The sequence below is a fragment of the Aythya ferina genome (assembly GCF_964211825.1).
Source record: "Aythya ferina genome assembly, chromosome: 25".
NCBI classification, from domain to species: Eukaryota; Metazoa; Chordata; class Aves; order Anseriformes; family Anatidae; genus Aythya; species Aythya ferina.
The window spans coordinates 328,633-345,087 of NC_140323.1; the positions used below are offsets into that span (position 1 = coordinate 328,633).

Sequence of the window (16,455 nt, forward strand, 5' to 3'; positions counted from 1 at the left end):
GAGTAAGTTGTATTGGTCTCTTCATAGTCCAGAAAGTAATGAATGTTTCTGAGTGCCATCTGCAGGTTATTTCACTATTTATACACATATTAATCCTGTTGTTTGTTAGCTCTTTGAAGGAAAGTCAAAAAGGTTGGTGCTCCAAACATGTCAAAACCCAAAAGCTCAGTTTCTGCTAAATGGGGTCCTTCACAATTCTCTTCTGAAAGAAAGTGCTGTCCCTCTGGTGTTTAACCACCCAGAAATGCATGCTCTACTTCAGAGAAAATCACCACATTACTCAGAATTATCACTATCCTCTTCTGAAATGTTAGGCATTATCAAAGTCTGTAAATCTCTAGTACTGAGTTTCTCTGTGGTGAACCACTGGCACTGGATGCACTATAAAGTCCCTCATTGCATTTGTTGCACTGTACAAGTAGAAAATTACGGCTCTGATGCCTGGTAAGGTCTCACCTTTCTGTGATCTTGCTCTGTATTGTCCTTTGTTTGTTTTGTATTTCTCTAATTGTGGAAATAGGTGTTAGGGTCATGCATTTGACACAAAAAGATATATACTGTACATTCCAGCCAAGCTTGATACTACTGTAATTTCTTTAATGGTCTTTATTTGGTGTCAGGTGCCACTTCTGTGTAAGCAATGGAGCAGAAAAAGAGGAGTACATTAGCTGTAATGTAGTAATGGGAAATGCACACTCCACTGAGGCAGTGGAAGATTATCCTTAACTATGATTTGAAGCTGTAACATTTGGACACACTTTTTCCTGTTCCCTATATTCATTTTTAGCCAAATAATGTTGGAATATGCTGAAAAATAAATTCTATGGCACCACCATATAGTAAAGTGTAATTTGCTGAAAAATGACAGCGTAGAGAAAAGCCTGTTTTAGTGTGAATGCTACATGAATCCTGCACAAAGCATTGTGTCAGAGCGTGGAGGCAGCCTAACTGATTCTTGAACATTTCCAATATAATGTGTTCTCTGTTTTATTGAAGGAAAGCGTGGACCTGGGAGAGATCATGTTTTCCCTTTGTTATTTGCCAACTGCAGGTCGCCTCACCTTAACAGTCATTAAATGCAGGAATCTCAAAGCTATGGATATCACTGGATACTCAGGTAGGTGCCTGATCACTGAGAAGGGCCCCATTGCATCCACATTTCCCCCTCCTCCCTTGAGATAGCGTCAGTGGATAGTGGGCATATGTCTCTTGGTGCTAAATGTGTCATCACTGAAATACGTGGCAAAGTTTTGTGCATGCTTTAAGTATGCACAAAATTTTAAAAGTAGAATTATCTATTCAACACATTCCCAAGGGCATAAATCCAGGGAAGATGTTTCTATATCTGAATGTGCTGTTCAAGGAGACTGCCAGTGGACTGGTGTTCTACATGAAAAGCAGTTTCTTTTCCAGAGATCAATGTCATAGTATTTGAATTTCATCAACAACTTGTGTAAAACACAGAAACAGTACAGTAAAAGATCTTTGCAGAAAACATTTCTGCTTAGCTGGAGCTTGATGCCATTTGAAAAGTCTGAGGATTAAGACTTCAGATAAAGCCAGCTCAGCATTTCTGTAATAATATGCTGCAGGTTTAGTGCCACTTCAAAATGCATTGATATTGCCCAAGCAGCCAATATAACAAACAGAAGCTGTTTGTATCTAAAGTGCATTCTGCCATGGTCAGCCAGTAGAAAGCATGCAAGGTAGAGCTGCCCTAATACCTTCTTTTTCTGCTCTCTAACAACTGGAAAATGGTTTTTAAAATTCCTCTATTCGCTGTAACTCTGCTCCATAATTTTAACAAATGGATAGAAAAAGATGGCTGTAAAATAACCTCCTCTTCCAGTTTTGATCCTCAAAATTCTGCATTACATTTTGTTCTTAGGCAAATTTTGAAGAAGTTCCAGTTTTGCTTCACAGAAAGCAATAGGATTGCTTTCTGTGTCCATGCAATTAATGCCTGAGTGCCCAGTGCCCACTATCAACTATCAATATTGGCTCTAGGTTTAAGATGTGGCCTTCGTATACTTGCAGACCCTTACCACTGATAGAAACAGCTGATTTTTTTTTCCTTCTGAGAAATCTGCAGTGATGGTTCTTCAGTGCCTGAACCTCACAGAACTGTAGAGTGCTTGGGGTTGGAAGGGACCTTTAAAGAACATCTAGTCCAGCCCCTCTGCAGGGGCGTGAGGTTGGTCAGCATTCATACCAGTACAAGGAATTGTGGATTCTACTGGTACAGAAACATCCTTTTTTTTCTAAAAATACATTTGAGGAGAGTCTTTGGCTGACAATAATTTAAAGTCTATCCTTGGAAAGTGCTGTTTCTATATAGTAAAGGTAACAAAATAAATCTCCATAAACAGAAGGCTTTCTCCTCTCTCTTCTTCTCAGATCCATATGTCAAAGTGTCTTTGCTCTGTGATGGGCGAAGACTGAAAAAGAAGAAAACCACCATAAAGAAAAACACACTTAATCCCACTTACAATGAAGCAATAATCTTTGACATTCCTCCAGAGAATATGGATCAAGTCAGTCTACTTATCTCTGTCATGGATTATGATAGGTAGGTGGGAGACTCTGGAGAACAGGAGAGGAAAAAAATCCCATTGGGCACAGGTTTTCTGCTCAATAGTAATTTTCCTTACTATCACAACCTTGATTGCATTGCTGTCTGGCATAAATCTGTCTCTAGTGATTTACTGTTAAAGAGCCATGTATACTTATGATCATGGATAATTAGCTGCTAAAATACTACCTATGGTAAAACGGATCCTTTGCTTTATGGCATTTTCTTCAGTGAGTAGTGTGTGTCCCTTTGCTATTTACTTGTCCTGCAATTCATCATCCAGTTTTAGAAAGCAAATGGCTTCACTCAGAGCAGTGATAGGTGTATGAATTATCTATTACTGAACTTGTTCTTATTCTTGGTGTACACCACTACATGACACATGCTTTCAGATTCTATATCAGGACTGATCTATACTTCAAATCATTTTAAAGGTTTTATAACTGTTTCTGGTGGTGACAGGGACTTGCTGTTCTGAGAGCAGCATGCACAAACAGCATAAGGCCAGATCTTGCTGTTGCAGTGCAGGTATCATGCACGTCCCATGTTCACTGGCACCATGTCTCATGGTGCTCTGATAACACGGGTCAGAAGTCTCGGTTTGATTGTGCACGGCATTCTGAGCAAGAGATAATTGTGTTGCTTTCCTATTTTCCTTCAGAGTGGGTCATAATGAGATCATTGGGGTTTGCCGTGTGGGAGTCAATGCTGAAGGACTTGGCAGAGACCACTGGAATGAGATGCTGGCATACCCACGCAAGCCCATTGCACACTGGCATCCATTAGTGGAGGTAAAGAAGTCTTTCAAAGAGGTGTGTAGCACTATTCTTTCCTTTTAATGCATATATTGTGCATGGCTGAGCTGTTTCAGGGCTTTCAGAGAGGAGTTACTCTCACCTGGGAGTTCCTGACAAAAGCTGAGGGAATGTTCTCACCAGAAATGAACTCTAGAAAATGAACACCTCTGTATCATCTTGAAATAGTTTCTTGAGCTTGCAAGCAAGAATGAAAGGGATTGTATTTACAGATGTGACAGTTTCTGTGGGGTTTTGTTTCTTTGTTTTTTTGTTTTATAGAAGACAGAGTGGTAAGGAAAGCAAAAGCTGTTCTGATTGCAGAACAAAGTGTCCAGGGATATCGAATAATTCAAGTTACAATTTTTCATCCTAAAAGATTTTTTTGTTGACTCATCTCCAAGCCTTTGAGGGAGAATAGATATAACAAATATAATTGCTGTAGGCATTTCCAGAGAAAGAGATTCATTTGATGCAGCCTCAGATGATGAAATAGGCCTGAAAAGCCTGAGTGCCATTTGGAGCTCCTCCAGAATTTTCTTCCTCCTTGCACTCCATTTTCTTACACTCCTATGGCGTTGTCTGCTTTATGTCTTATTTAGCTCATAAATTCTGGAGGAGAGAAATTTGAAGAATGGCACTCATATTATTGACACTTCAGGTATGAAAATAAAGCCAGCATCTGTGACCAGCAGTGGTAAAATAAAAGCAATTAAACCTGTAACTGGGGTTAAGGAAACATGTCTTTCAAAGCCACAGACTAAATTCGTAGCAAAGATTACCTTATTTTCTCTTTGAAGTTCAGATACTGAGCTCTAGCCATGGCAGTCCACTATTGTAGTCAAAACCAGTAGGCTCTATTTTTCTTAGAAATCTGGTCTTTCCTCTAACAAGAATACAGTTTGTGCTCAGTATGTTCCATCTCAACTCTTATCAGGTTAGTTTCTAAAATTTGAATTTGCCCATACCACAGGCAGGTCTGTTTCATGTGCTGGTTTCTTTCTTTCTCCAAGCACTTGTAAGCAGCTACTGTGTGAGTCAGAGGCCAGCCAGCACCTAGCAGATCTCTGCAGCAATTTTCATTCTTGCTCTTTCCCTTAGTGGCCTTTCTCTATCCCAGCTGAAACATGACTGCAGGATGCTGCCCAGAGCCATGACTAATCAGAGGAATTTCCTCTCTTCCTGGACCCAGCTCCACTTACACCTCGTAGGGGAACTTAGCAATTAAATATTTTATTTTAAGGCACAGTGGAGAATATCAGATAACAGAAATGTAACAATCCACACTCGGTTGTATGAGATCATTCATGAGCTCATATTGCACCACTGTAAATAAGGAGAAATGATCCAGGATCAGTTGTGTAGAACTGGTATAAATCAAAACAGAATTAAAGCAATGTAGAATTTGTGTATAACAATAATATTGCCTTTGGGTGGTGAGCAGTACCAGGCATTCATTAGGCTTTTCGTGCTAAAACACTAGCACCTTTCACATGAGTCATAACTATTTGGACAAGCAGCATATGCTATCTCATGCTGCCACGGAGAGCTGGGGATCAGCGACTGCTGCATTTTAGCATAAATGCTTAGTGATTTATCATTTGACTAGTTAGCTCAATTCTATATCATCAGTAGCACCTCCTTGGCACATCACCAGCTGCCGACTCTGATCCAGGGGCAGGAGATCCTTCTGCTATTTGTCATTTATATGACTTTACTACACTATTTTTCAGATGAAAACTGGAGTTTGAAAGAAAGACTCCTGTAAAATTTTTGAGAATAAATGGAAAGAAAAGGACATCATTATTATGAGAAATTTAGAGAAACTGGAAGACATAAGATGACTCACCACTTAAAATATACTTTAAAAGTCACTGCTGAGCCCCAGTAAAATACAAGTGAATCATTTCACCTCTCAGTGCGCAGGTCAGGAGCTTGCCTTAAAAACAAAGAAACAAACAAAAGCACAAACACTCTGATCATCTGTTGTGGTATCTCTGCCACAAGCCAGTGCACAGAGACAGCAAGCAAATGGTCCCTGTGTTTATTTGCCCTTTTCAGCTTTAGCAATGCTGTCTGCAGCTCTATACTGCAGATTAAAAAATGCTGTTTGTTGGTTACAATTAATCACATCATCTTTTCCATATATGTTTGTGAATCTTTTAAAAGTAGTTTTGGCTTTGTATCCTGTATCACGCAGCTCCAGGTTCCCAGCAGGTGGAGGCCACCCAGCCCAACCAGGCTGACCTCCGGGCAGCAGGGTCTGGCACAGCCCTGGTGTGGGCCCAGCAGCTGCCATCTCCCCGCGCCTGTCCTTGGCCCTTGTGTCTTTGCGGTGGGGTGGTTCAGTCTGTGCTGGGATCCCCAGCAGCCACTGTCATCATCTCCAAGGGTGTTTGGTGCCAGGGACCAGCAAACGCAGCCTTCACTTTCTGGTTGATCCTCACTGTCTGCTCTCTGTTTGCTCCAGTGATTAGTAATAGCCTCTTCTGTGTGTCTGTTTCGTTCCTGATTGAGTGCTTGATCTTAAAGTGAAACCAAGAAAACCAGTCTTGAAGTGTCTTTATAAAGGTGTAAGTTGAGAAACAGATCACTGAAGCTATTAACCTGGAGAATACAGAGCTATTTAGTCCCCCTTTCTTCTCTCCAATGCCTCTCCACAGTCATATATACCTCATGCTCTTGATGAGAGGAGAGGCCTCTTATCACATAGCTCTAGACTGCAGACACATGTAGGAAAGAATGGGGAATCTGGAACTTGTTTTCTGATCTACACACATAGTGCCCTGACAGGTATTTCTTGGAAAAGCTCTGTCTAAAAAAGGGGCTTCCACCGTATTTTGAATACAGCTCAAAATCACACATGCTGATGAAGTTACAATTAAGAACAATGTCAACAGGGAAGTGTGTTCCATCAGTGAGGACAAACCAGCCCACCTCTTGGTCCCTACTGTTGCATGTGCCAGGATGTGCCTGAAGGACAGGGCTGCTCCGCTGCAGCCCCTTTCCTCCAGCCGCTGAGCTGTACTAATGCAGCCCCAAAACCCTGCTTCTGGGTGGCAGGAGTTGCTAGGGTCTTTTATCTGTGAGCCAGTTTTGCTTTTCTTCCATTGCAGGAGTCCTTAGGGAAGCTTTCTTTTGTCACATTTCATGTCTTTGGTTGCTCCATATTTATCAACAGTGAGTAACAAACTTTAATGACGGTGCTTCTTTAATGACCATCATCATTAAAAAGGAACATGTGCAAATGAATCATTAATTACAGGCTTCTAAGTAGTATCCTCCTCACACTGACTTTTAGAAGGAGAGTTTGTGAACAGAGATTAGAATTCTACTTGCTTTTGCCATTTGGAATTACTCTGACTGAAAGCTCGTTGCTGTTACTTTCTTCTACATTTATCAATACATCAGTCTGCCAGGTTAAGTGATGTGTTTACAAAAAATATAGAGAAAATTACAGTGTATCTTTCCAGACTATGAAGGGGACTTCTGAACATTGGAAATTTCTTTGTTGTATATGAAAGAAAAACTCCAACTTATATCACAGAGTAGCATCACCAGTGCAATGCAAAACAGGCCTTTGATGTTGCCAAGTACCTCTGACATTTGGCATGGGAGCATGTATTAGTTTAAAGCATTTCTCCAGAAAAAAAAACTGACAACGTTGCTGAGAGCTGTCATGACATAATGAAGAACAACCATTTATCTTTAAAGATATGCAAAACCGACATCTTCCAGACTTCTGGGCATGTTTGACTTCCCATGAGCTGTTCCTAGTTTCTGAGTTGTGCTGTCTGCAGCCTGGTTCATGATTGCCTCTCCCTTGGCAGAATGAGTACCTGGATTTCATGTCTAAGCTGCAGTGGTACTCTGGGAGTGTTTGAGCCCCATTTGGGCCACATGCACTGTGCATACAGTCTGTGATGTTAAATGTTTCCCCTAACAAAATGTGCATGTCACCAGAGAAACAAGTTCCCCAGAATTTATCATGAGTCTGAAAAACTTCATTTTGCACACCCTCGGGGTGTTCTTCACAGTAGTTTGGATACTCTTTCTGTAGCTCAGTGATGTGTGTGCTCAGGACTTGGCAGAAGATGCATTGCTGTGATTTCTCTTTTCCCATGACTAGTTCTACTTGAACTGGTTTGGTGCAATTTGCCTAATGAGTTTTCACCCACAGAAGTGAAATTCATATACGCTAAAGTGTGAATGTTATCTAGCAAAGAGTTTGCTTATGTAGGAGAGGAGGGAATTGATTTGGGGGATAAAGAAGCAGTGGAAGTATTATGCCTCTTGTTGTCTTTGGGAGATGTCTATCATTTGTCATTTGAATATAATAAACAAGATGGTGAGATGGGCAAGTACTCAAAAGCTTAAGTAGTAATGATTTTGAATTATAGTAATAGCCCCCAAGGCAGATGACTAATAATTTATGATCTCATAAGTATGGAAGGAAAAAAAAAAAAAAAAGTATATTTGCTCTGTCTACTCTGATCTGATTTTCATTTTGAGAAATATCTCTGGCACTGTGGACATAGCTTCTATGAAATAATACTACCATTCCAATACTTTCCAATACTGGAAATAATAAATAATACTTTCCAATACAGGAAAGCATTTTTTGCAATTACTCAGTATTTATTAAAAACAAACAAACAAACAAAACCCACCAACACTAAACCAGGAAACAGCGGAAAGGTAAACTAAGAGCAAACTTTGTCTACAGAATGTATATAGATACTATTTATTTTTCTTTTGGGCAGGGGATATCAGTCCTCACAATTGTGGACTGATTTACAAAGTAATAGAATAGAGCATTCAGTAATTCTTCCTGACTGGCTAAATGCAGGCATTCAATGAGTTGAAGCATGCTGTGGAGCAGATGATACTGTAAAAGAGGAGATAGGGAACAAGGTAAATGGATGTAAGAGTTTCAAATGATCTCTCCCATCTGCTTAGGCTTTCATTCTTTTTTCTTCCACCAGTGGCAAGGCCGAGCAGCAAGCTTCGACAGCCAGGGGTCTTGTCCCTCTCCTAAACCACCACCCACACCCTGATACAGCAGCGCAACAAGAAAAACAGGACTAAACCAAGTTATTTTTGCACTTGGCCTACAGTCTCAGTAGTTTTTTGCTGAGTGACAGTGGCTGCAGTGAGACTTTCCAGCCTAGTTGTTCCCGCATAAGTAAAGGCAGAAACCCGTTTTGTGGTCAAATACGTCTTTGTCTAATATGTCTCCCAAGGTGATGTGTTTCTTTTTGTGGCTTTTACTGTACGGACCTGTTTCCAGAGGAAGAAGCTCAGTAGACATGAGCTGGAAATTTGGTCTGTAAAATAAGATGTAAAATATTTTTTAATGTGTATGAAGGCTGGAAAATTGCAAAGATGTTTTGAGTTTCTACAGACAGCACACTTTGCCAGGAAAGGAGACATCTGGACCAGCTGTGCTGCACTGTCTGTGCCTGCTTAGAAGAACAGAACTGGAAGACTTGAGAAGACTTCTGGTCTGTGAGCAGCTCTTTACTGTTGTGATCAGCCCAAATTCAGCAATGTGTTTACAGGTTTCCTGTTCATGTAGAGGTGTTCATGAGCTGTTAGAAGTGTGTGCAGTGTGTATCCCAAATTCCTTTTGTCATATATAAAAAGAAAAAGCTGTTGGTTCCTTGGGCGTGGGGCGGGGGTGTGGGTGGAACTGTATTTCTGTATTTCAAGTCTCCCTAGAGCTACCTGCATGAACAGTTTCTTAAGACTTCCTTTGTAGCTGCTGGTCATTACCCCCCATAACATCACCACATCACATGGAGCACTGGAGTTGTCATGAGTGGAGCTCAGAAATGAAGGGGGAGAAGATGTTACAGAAATAGGTGAAATTCTTGCATGAACACTAGATCTTTATTTCTTACATCATCCTAGTAATAAAGGGTGAACAAAAGGGTAAAGGGAAATATAGAAAAACAATATAATAGTAGAAGAACTTCCACACTTTTGTCTTGAATAATCAGCACTTCCTTAATGAATAAAGTTTCTAAGGCCCAAGACCCAGAGGAAGATCAAATTGTGAAGAATGAAACTTCCCTGGCTCCTTGGCTGCAGAGACCAAAAATGAAGTTACAACACTATGTACTAGCTTTGCAAGTACAGCTAATTCAGCTGATCTTTATCAGACAGCTGCAGATTCTGGATGCTTTTACATCTTGGATTTTTCTCTGAGTTGCTAAATATGTTAGTGCTATTTGTTCCATTGTAATTAAATTAATTAAATTAATCAAAATAATTTAAAATATTTAGGTTTTGAGTCAAAATGAAATTTGCTAGAGAGACAGCCATTCCTCCTCACATCAGGTTAGCAGAAACTGCATCCATCAGCCACAATTTTCAGGTCAACTTCAGTTTTCATTTTCCTAAATGTCACAGCATCAGCCTTCACTGAACATCAGAACCGTTATGAATGCAGAGAAGGATATTCATTTGCATTGATTTTCTGGGTAAGATGAGTTCAGTGATGGACAAATACGTACCTTCTAGTCACACCTTGTGTCTTAATTCTCTTTATGTGCCACGTGCTATAGAAGCAGAAACAATAAAATCACTTTATTTGTAACTCTTGCCTTGCCTTGTGAAATGCTTCCTCTCATAAAAGCAGTAATCGCGTGCTATGTGATTTCAAATGGTTACAGTAATCATAGCAGATGTTACTGAAGGTGATGATAACACATCCTCACTTGGTAAGGGATGCTGCAAAGGCAGACCACACATTTTGAAGTAGACACTCCTTAGGCTATCAGTGCTTGATTGTCCTGGGACAGGCTGTGTACATTCTTTGGGGATCTGCTGGGGTAACAGTCACAGAAGAAAAAAAAAAAAAAAAAAAAAAAAAGAAAGAAAAACCAAGAGCTTACAGTCCACTTAAACAGAAAAGTGGTGAAACTAGTAAAAGTAGTACCAGGAAAACTGGTGAAAGTAGTTTTCCAGCATAAAGAGAAGTACTGTGTACCTCTACCAAAGGACACCACTGAGTACTTCCAGGGCAACTCATCCTTTCTGGGAACATTCCAGTCTTATTATAGGAAAGAGTTCTTAACCATCCCAAATAATCGGTTTACAGTGGATGGTTCAAAAGCTGACTGCAGTCCCCCTGAAACTTGATCTGAGCTGGACTGAGCCTTCAGGTTTTTAGTGTCATGAATAGGAGGAGGCCTCTTACAGGTTTGTAGATCAAAGCACCTGTAACACAAGTGCAGAGTGGAAGATGTGCCCAGAGCAAGCTGCCGCAGCCCCAGCTGGATATGAAGATGGCACTCAACAGTCTCTAATTGCACTAACCCACTCAATTTTTTTTCTTCTTTAATTCTGGCTTATTGTTTTTTTTGGTGTTCTCTGTATATTCTCTGTCTTTTATCCATTCTTCTTGTTATCAAGGATTTAGTCAAAACATACGTGGGGTTTGACACAAAGCTTCTATTTTTAATCCTTGCTTCACACAGATAATCAATTTCCACTCAATACTGACTGTCACTTGCATTACTGGAAAACTGGATCTCTTGCTAGTGAGAAACACCCACTCCTCAATGTCTCAAAACCCCCTACGTTTATATTTTAAATGCTGAGATTTTGCCTCATCCCTCAAAAAGGGGATAATCAAACCATTGTGTGTTTGTCATCACCTCAGCACAGCCACTCAAGAAGATTGGTCACACTAATGGAAACTAGATACCAAGCACAAATACTTCTCTTTCATCTAAAGAAGGATTATAACTCTGAAAACAGCTGAAGCTGGCACAAGCCCCATCCCAGAATTCAATCAGACTTTATTACTCCTTCCCTCTTTCCATGCTACTCTTAATTATATAATAACTCACACAGCAGTTATATGACTATCGAGCAAAATGAGGCGGACCACCTCAGGGCTACATACCATGGAACAGCCTGCACAAGTGCTGGTTGTTGGTCTCTTTGCAAAGTCTGCAAGCAGCCACAAATGAATGGTTTATGCTGAGTAACGCAAACAAAATAAACACACGATAGCATTCCCAGACCTTCCTTTTCTTTTTGATTTTAGTCTCACAGTCTCCAGTTTCATAGAACAATGACTGACTGTAGGAAAAGCAAGAGACACTGCAGCGAGGCCTGCCACTTAATTACTGTTAGTTTAATGATGGGGACACAGGGCAACGTGAATCCTCATGGGTATGTTGGACTGCTCATTACAAGAGAACAGAGATGGGGCCAAGGAACTGTCCACAGTCAAATTCCCACCCACTGATTTGAGAGCAAAATAACTTGGTATAAGAGAAAAATGTGAAAAAACACACAGTGGAAAGTGAGGTCAGCTGCTGTGAAGCTCTGATGTCTGCACTGAGAAGAAAGCTGCGATGGAAAAGGAGCTGTGCAGGAGCTGTAGCCTGTTTTTTTTTGGCCAGGATGAACATCACCCCAAAGTCAGGGCTGTCAAGAGGCCAGTGCTGCAGGTGAGACTGTGAGAAGTGGAGCTTGGCTCTTCTTTGCAGATGCACAAACCTAGAAAAAATGGATTTTGTCCAAGTGCTGGAGGCATCCCTGGTAACACTGCTTGGCTAATGACACTTCTGCTGCAGTCAGCCTTCAGTGGCAATGCCACTTGAATGCTCAAGAAATGTTTTCTTTTGTTTTCCTGGACTTAACACAGGGATAATTTGTAATTACATTTTACTGTTTTATATATAAACATTTTAAAACAGTGCATTAGTCATGCAAATATAGTTATATATATTATGTTGTCATGATGTTTGTAATTAAAAATAAGGAATTTACAGCACATATATTTCAAAAACCCAGTGTAGTTTTCTATTAAAAAGACAGTTCATTAAAGCTAATAAAATACCTTTGAATGGCTCAACACAAATCCTAGAGCATATTCTGTTGCCACGGAAACAGTCGGCACCAAAGCCAAGTGGAGACAAGAGTTGCTCCAGCACCAGAAATAAAATGCAAAAATGTGATTAGGCAGGTAAAAAGCCCATTGAGCCCCGGGTGCCATCCTCCGGGCTCCTCCCTGCCCAGGGTCCCTGCAGCCCTTCCTGGGTCACCCGGGCACTGCTGTGACACGGAGCAGGGCTGGGGTTCCAGTGCCGCACCCCACGGAGGTGTCCATGGGGAATGGGGGTGCGTGGCAGAGAGGACTCCGCCTGTGCTGGGAGCCTGGGCAGTCGGAGGAGCAGAGCATCCCACAGTGAACTGATGACTGGGAAATTAGTCCAGTCATCAAAGGCACATAGGAAATTTCCTTCTGGATTGTTAGTTTCTTCCAAAGTAAGAGACCCACTCCTAACCCTCTGGTTGCAGCTGCCCATCCCTCTCTATTTCAAACCGCCTTAGATTTGTATTTATTTATTTATTTTTCATGCTAGACAGAATAATGACTTTTATTTATTTATTTATTTAAATCAAGTCAGCTTATAGCGCTGCTCTTGGATAGTGCACATAAATGAAGCAGGATGCTGCTCATTGCTCTGCTCATGGTGCTCTGGGACTCTCAGCGGGGCTGCCCTGCCCACCACTCCAGCCCCTCAGCCCTGAGCACAAAGCGATGTGCCCCCTCCCCAGCCCCAGCAGCACCACCCAGGGCTGCTTGGTGCTGCCACAGGCCCTGGTGCTTCTCCCCTTGAGCATGTTGCACCAGTTTGGCTGTTGGGTATGGCCCCCACCTGCCGGAGATGTGCAGTCTGCCAGGCCATAGCAGTTACAGAAACCAGGAGGAGCTTACTGCCTGTCGTGTAGCTTCAGCTTTATCTAATGAACCTCTAATTGCTTCACACTGTGTGTGTCCCACAAGGCTGCTGGCATCGCTCTGCCTGCCCCCAGCCTTAGGAGGATCTTTGCCAGAGTGTAGGGGATCATGTGCCGTGGCCAGAGGCACATCAAGGGAAGCAGACTGTGCTCAGGGGCTGAAGGACAAGATTGCATCAGGCTTTTGTTTGCAGCCCCATTTGCTTCCCAGAACAATGTTTGGCTGCCCAAAGGCTCGTCACACTTCACAAAGCCATGGAGGGGTGAACCAGCAAAAGCATCATGTTTCTACAGCTGCAACTGTGAAAGGGGTTTGTGGATTCATGCCATGTCCCATCCGGTCCCAGAGGGCAGGCGGTGTTCTCCCTCGCCATGGAGAAAAAAAACATCACCGAGCCCCTAAATGGTGTTGTGCACGCAGACGCTGAGGTTGTTTGTATTCCAAGTAAATAGGATGAGCTGGTGCTGGCCCAGGAGAGGGTCATGGAAGCTGATTCCTCAAAGGCAACGCCACCAGTCAGGGCTGGGCTGTGCATGCTCCTGGAGCTGTAGCACCAAGGCAGCGTCTGATATTATTTTGCTGCACTGGGTACTCAAAATGCTGCCCCAGCAGCATCTCCTGCCCTGCATGGAGAATGTGGAATTTGTCTGGTGTGTCTGAATGACCAGCAAAAAATAAGATGTGTTTTCCAGAGCAAAGACAGTCCTTGCAGCAATAGGCATTTGTGCTGCCAGATGCAGGATCGTCAGATACCTCAGCAACAAACACCCTTCAGGGCGAACCAAGCCACTTTTGGAATGAAATGAGAAATGGAAGATCCAGGAATGCAAATCCATAGCACGTAATTGCCTGGTTTGCCTGAACACAGCTGAGCATTGCAAAGGGATATTGCACAATTGACACACAGCATGAGGATGCTGCACCCTAGCTATGCCAAATTTCATGGGGGTTATTGGTACTGGTGTCCCTTGATTAAATTATATTTCTTTCTTGCTGTGTTCTGCAGCAACCTGAACATTTCAATTTCTCAGGCAGGCTTGGATAAGAAATGGAAGGAAGATGGCAGATTACTCTGACATCGGAGATGGTTCCACTGGGGAAAACTGCTTTTCATTTAAAACCTTGCTTTTATAGAAGAAAAAAAATGCAGTCAAGGAAGCACTGAGAATTTAGAACAAAGCTGTGAGGAGCAATCTCCTCCAGGAGCTGATTACAAAGCATAACTCTGGTCTGCGAGCTGCCTGCTCATCTGTTGGAGTTCTCCAGGTCGCAGGGCTTGGAGCACTTTGAGGCTAAGCAGGAGATGTAAAGTGACTGAAGTGCTGCAGCCACTCAGCAGGAAGTAGCTCCATGGAGGTCAGGGACTGCCTTTCTATTGCAAATTAATTGATATATTAATACGCATGTCTTTGTTCTCTTTTTCCTCTCCGTTGCATGGTCTCATAACACATAAAAAATCTTGCTTTCCCACTGGGAGCTGGCCCACCAACCCCACAGCCGCTACCCCTGCTCCCTGGATGCCTGGCAGGGCCCTGCCACCACCTCCATGCCCCAGGAGCAGCACTCTGCCTCGGCTCCCCCGCCATGGAGCCCTGTCACAGACTTGCTCCTCCTGCCCCAGCCAGTGGCTCGCTCATCTGAGATGCTCCGTGGCTCTAAACCAGCATTAAAACCTCTCCACACCCATTGCAAGCATGCAGCTTGCAGTGAGAGGTGCCAAGCGCTGCCGCTTGGCAAGGGACAAGGAAGGAAGCATGTCACGTTGGTGGGGCGAGGGTGATGAGCCAGGGCCCCTCGGAGCAGCCAGGACAAGGAGGCACTGAGCCGTGCAGGCTCCTGGCCTCCAGTCCCCTCCACGGATGCCTGCCCTGGTGGCTTTGCCTCGTGGATTTAATCAGACCTCACCTTTTTTCTTACTGGAGCAATTCCATGGAAAGTGCTCATCTTCACTTCACTTGCAAGGGCTCGTAGGCAATTTTGAAGAAATTCACTTAACTAAGATATTAGTGAGTCAATAATACACTTCTGTATTTTATTAGAAACAGAAAAAAAATATATATTGTTTGTTTTGACCCTACCTGTGTAGCCATGACATCAATTTTCTGAAATGATCAGTTACCATGGTTATATGTCCCTCCAGGCTGCCAGATGCCTGCGGCAGAAAGGCACCATCTCGGCCCCAGCACTGGGGTGCTGCGCCAAGCGGGGGCAGCCACTCTGTCCCCCTGGGGTCCCACGTCCCTGAGCACAGCCACGGGTGCTTACTGGACCCAGCAGGGCACCGGCCTCTGCCCGTGCCTCGGGCCTGGAGCTGCCATTCACCCAACCTCAGCTGCAGGAGAGGGGCCAGAGGCAAACAGACAAGCAAAACCCCTCTGGGGGTCTTTGGAACTGGTCCACGACCCCCAGGCTGCAGCCGGTGCCAGAGCAAAGCACAGGGGAGGGAAACCCAAGCTCTCCTTTGCCACAGGAAGGCCCACTGCATCCCTCAGCACTTTTGCCTTGGGAGGATGTATTGAGCAGAAAATTTGGATCTATTCCAGACAGGCTCTGGGAGCTGATTTTCAGAGAGCAGAGGAATTAAAGAACTGCTTAGATGAATAGCTGAGCTAGTATTTTTGTGTCCTCAGGAAACATCTTTCATAATAATAGAATTAGTAATAATAACACCCCAGAGAAGATCCCACTGAAATCATGTAGACTGCAGGATGCATGAAATCCTGAGCATGGTGCGAGCTGCCTGCGTGGGTCCTCCTCGTGTCAGCAATATCCTTGCTGACTGGAGACAAACCTTTTACTGCGAATCGGGAGCGATGCATGAAGCACAATCCAGCCTGATCAAAGTACTGAGGTAACTGCAAACTCTGTTCATAATGGAAACTGTCCAGAAAATAATGAAACATTGTGTGTTGCGAACCACAGCTTCTCTGACAGGGCTGTGAGCTCTGAATCTAAAGATTTTGTTTTTAATCTTCATGTCAAGAGGAAAGGATGGTACAGATGCCCCAGCACCAGGAAGGATGAGCAGAGCACAATTGCTTCCCTCCAGCAGACCTGTCAGCTCCACAGTGAGCCCCATATTTTTGCAGAATCCTCTTCTTTAATGAAACCCCACTTTCTGTCTCTCCAGTTGTCTCTGCCAGCAAAGCACATGCAAAGAGGAGAGTGCAGAGGGAACGAGAGCACTGTGGTGGGGCCGGAGATGGTGGTGGGAGGCAGCTGGGTGCCGCAGAGGGCACGGCAGGCCAGCCCACACCAGCATGAAGCCATAGGCCAGGGCTCTGCCTCTGCCACGAGGCTGTCAGCAAAAAATTCTGGCAAAT

The 16,455-nt window shown here is 43.2% G+C and overlaps 1 protein-coding gene across 1 annotated transcript in view; it reads left to right on the plus strand.

Moving 5' to 3' along the window:
- The window catches only part of SYT6 (synaptotagmin 6), a 37,540-nt gene extending 27,573 nt beyond the window's left edge, over positions 1-9,967 (plus strand). The window contains exons 4-7 of the mRNA XM_084497482.1: positions 997-1,117; positions 2,398-2,569; positions 3,234-3,384; positions 8,352-9,967. Of these exons, the coding sequence (XP_084353608.1) occupies positions 997-1,117; positions 2,398-2,569; positions 3,234-3,384; positions 8,352-8,423 (516 nt within the window). The 3' untranslated portion in view covers positions 8,424-9,967. The remainder of the gene's footprint in view (positions 1-996; positions 1,118-2,397; positions 2,570-3,233; positions 3,385-8,351) is intronic.
- Positions 9,968-16,455: the final 6,488 nt, after the last annotated feature.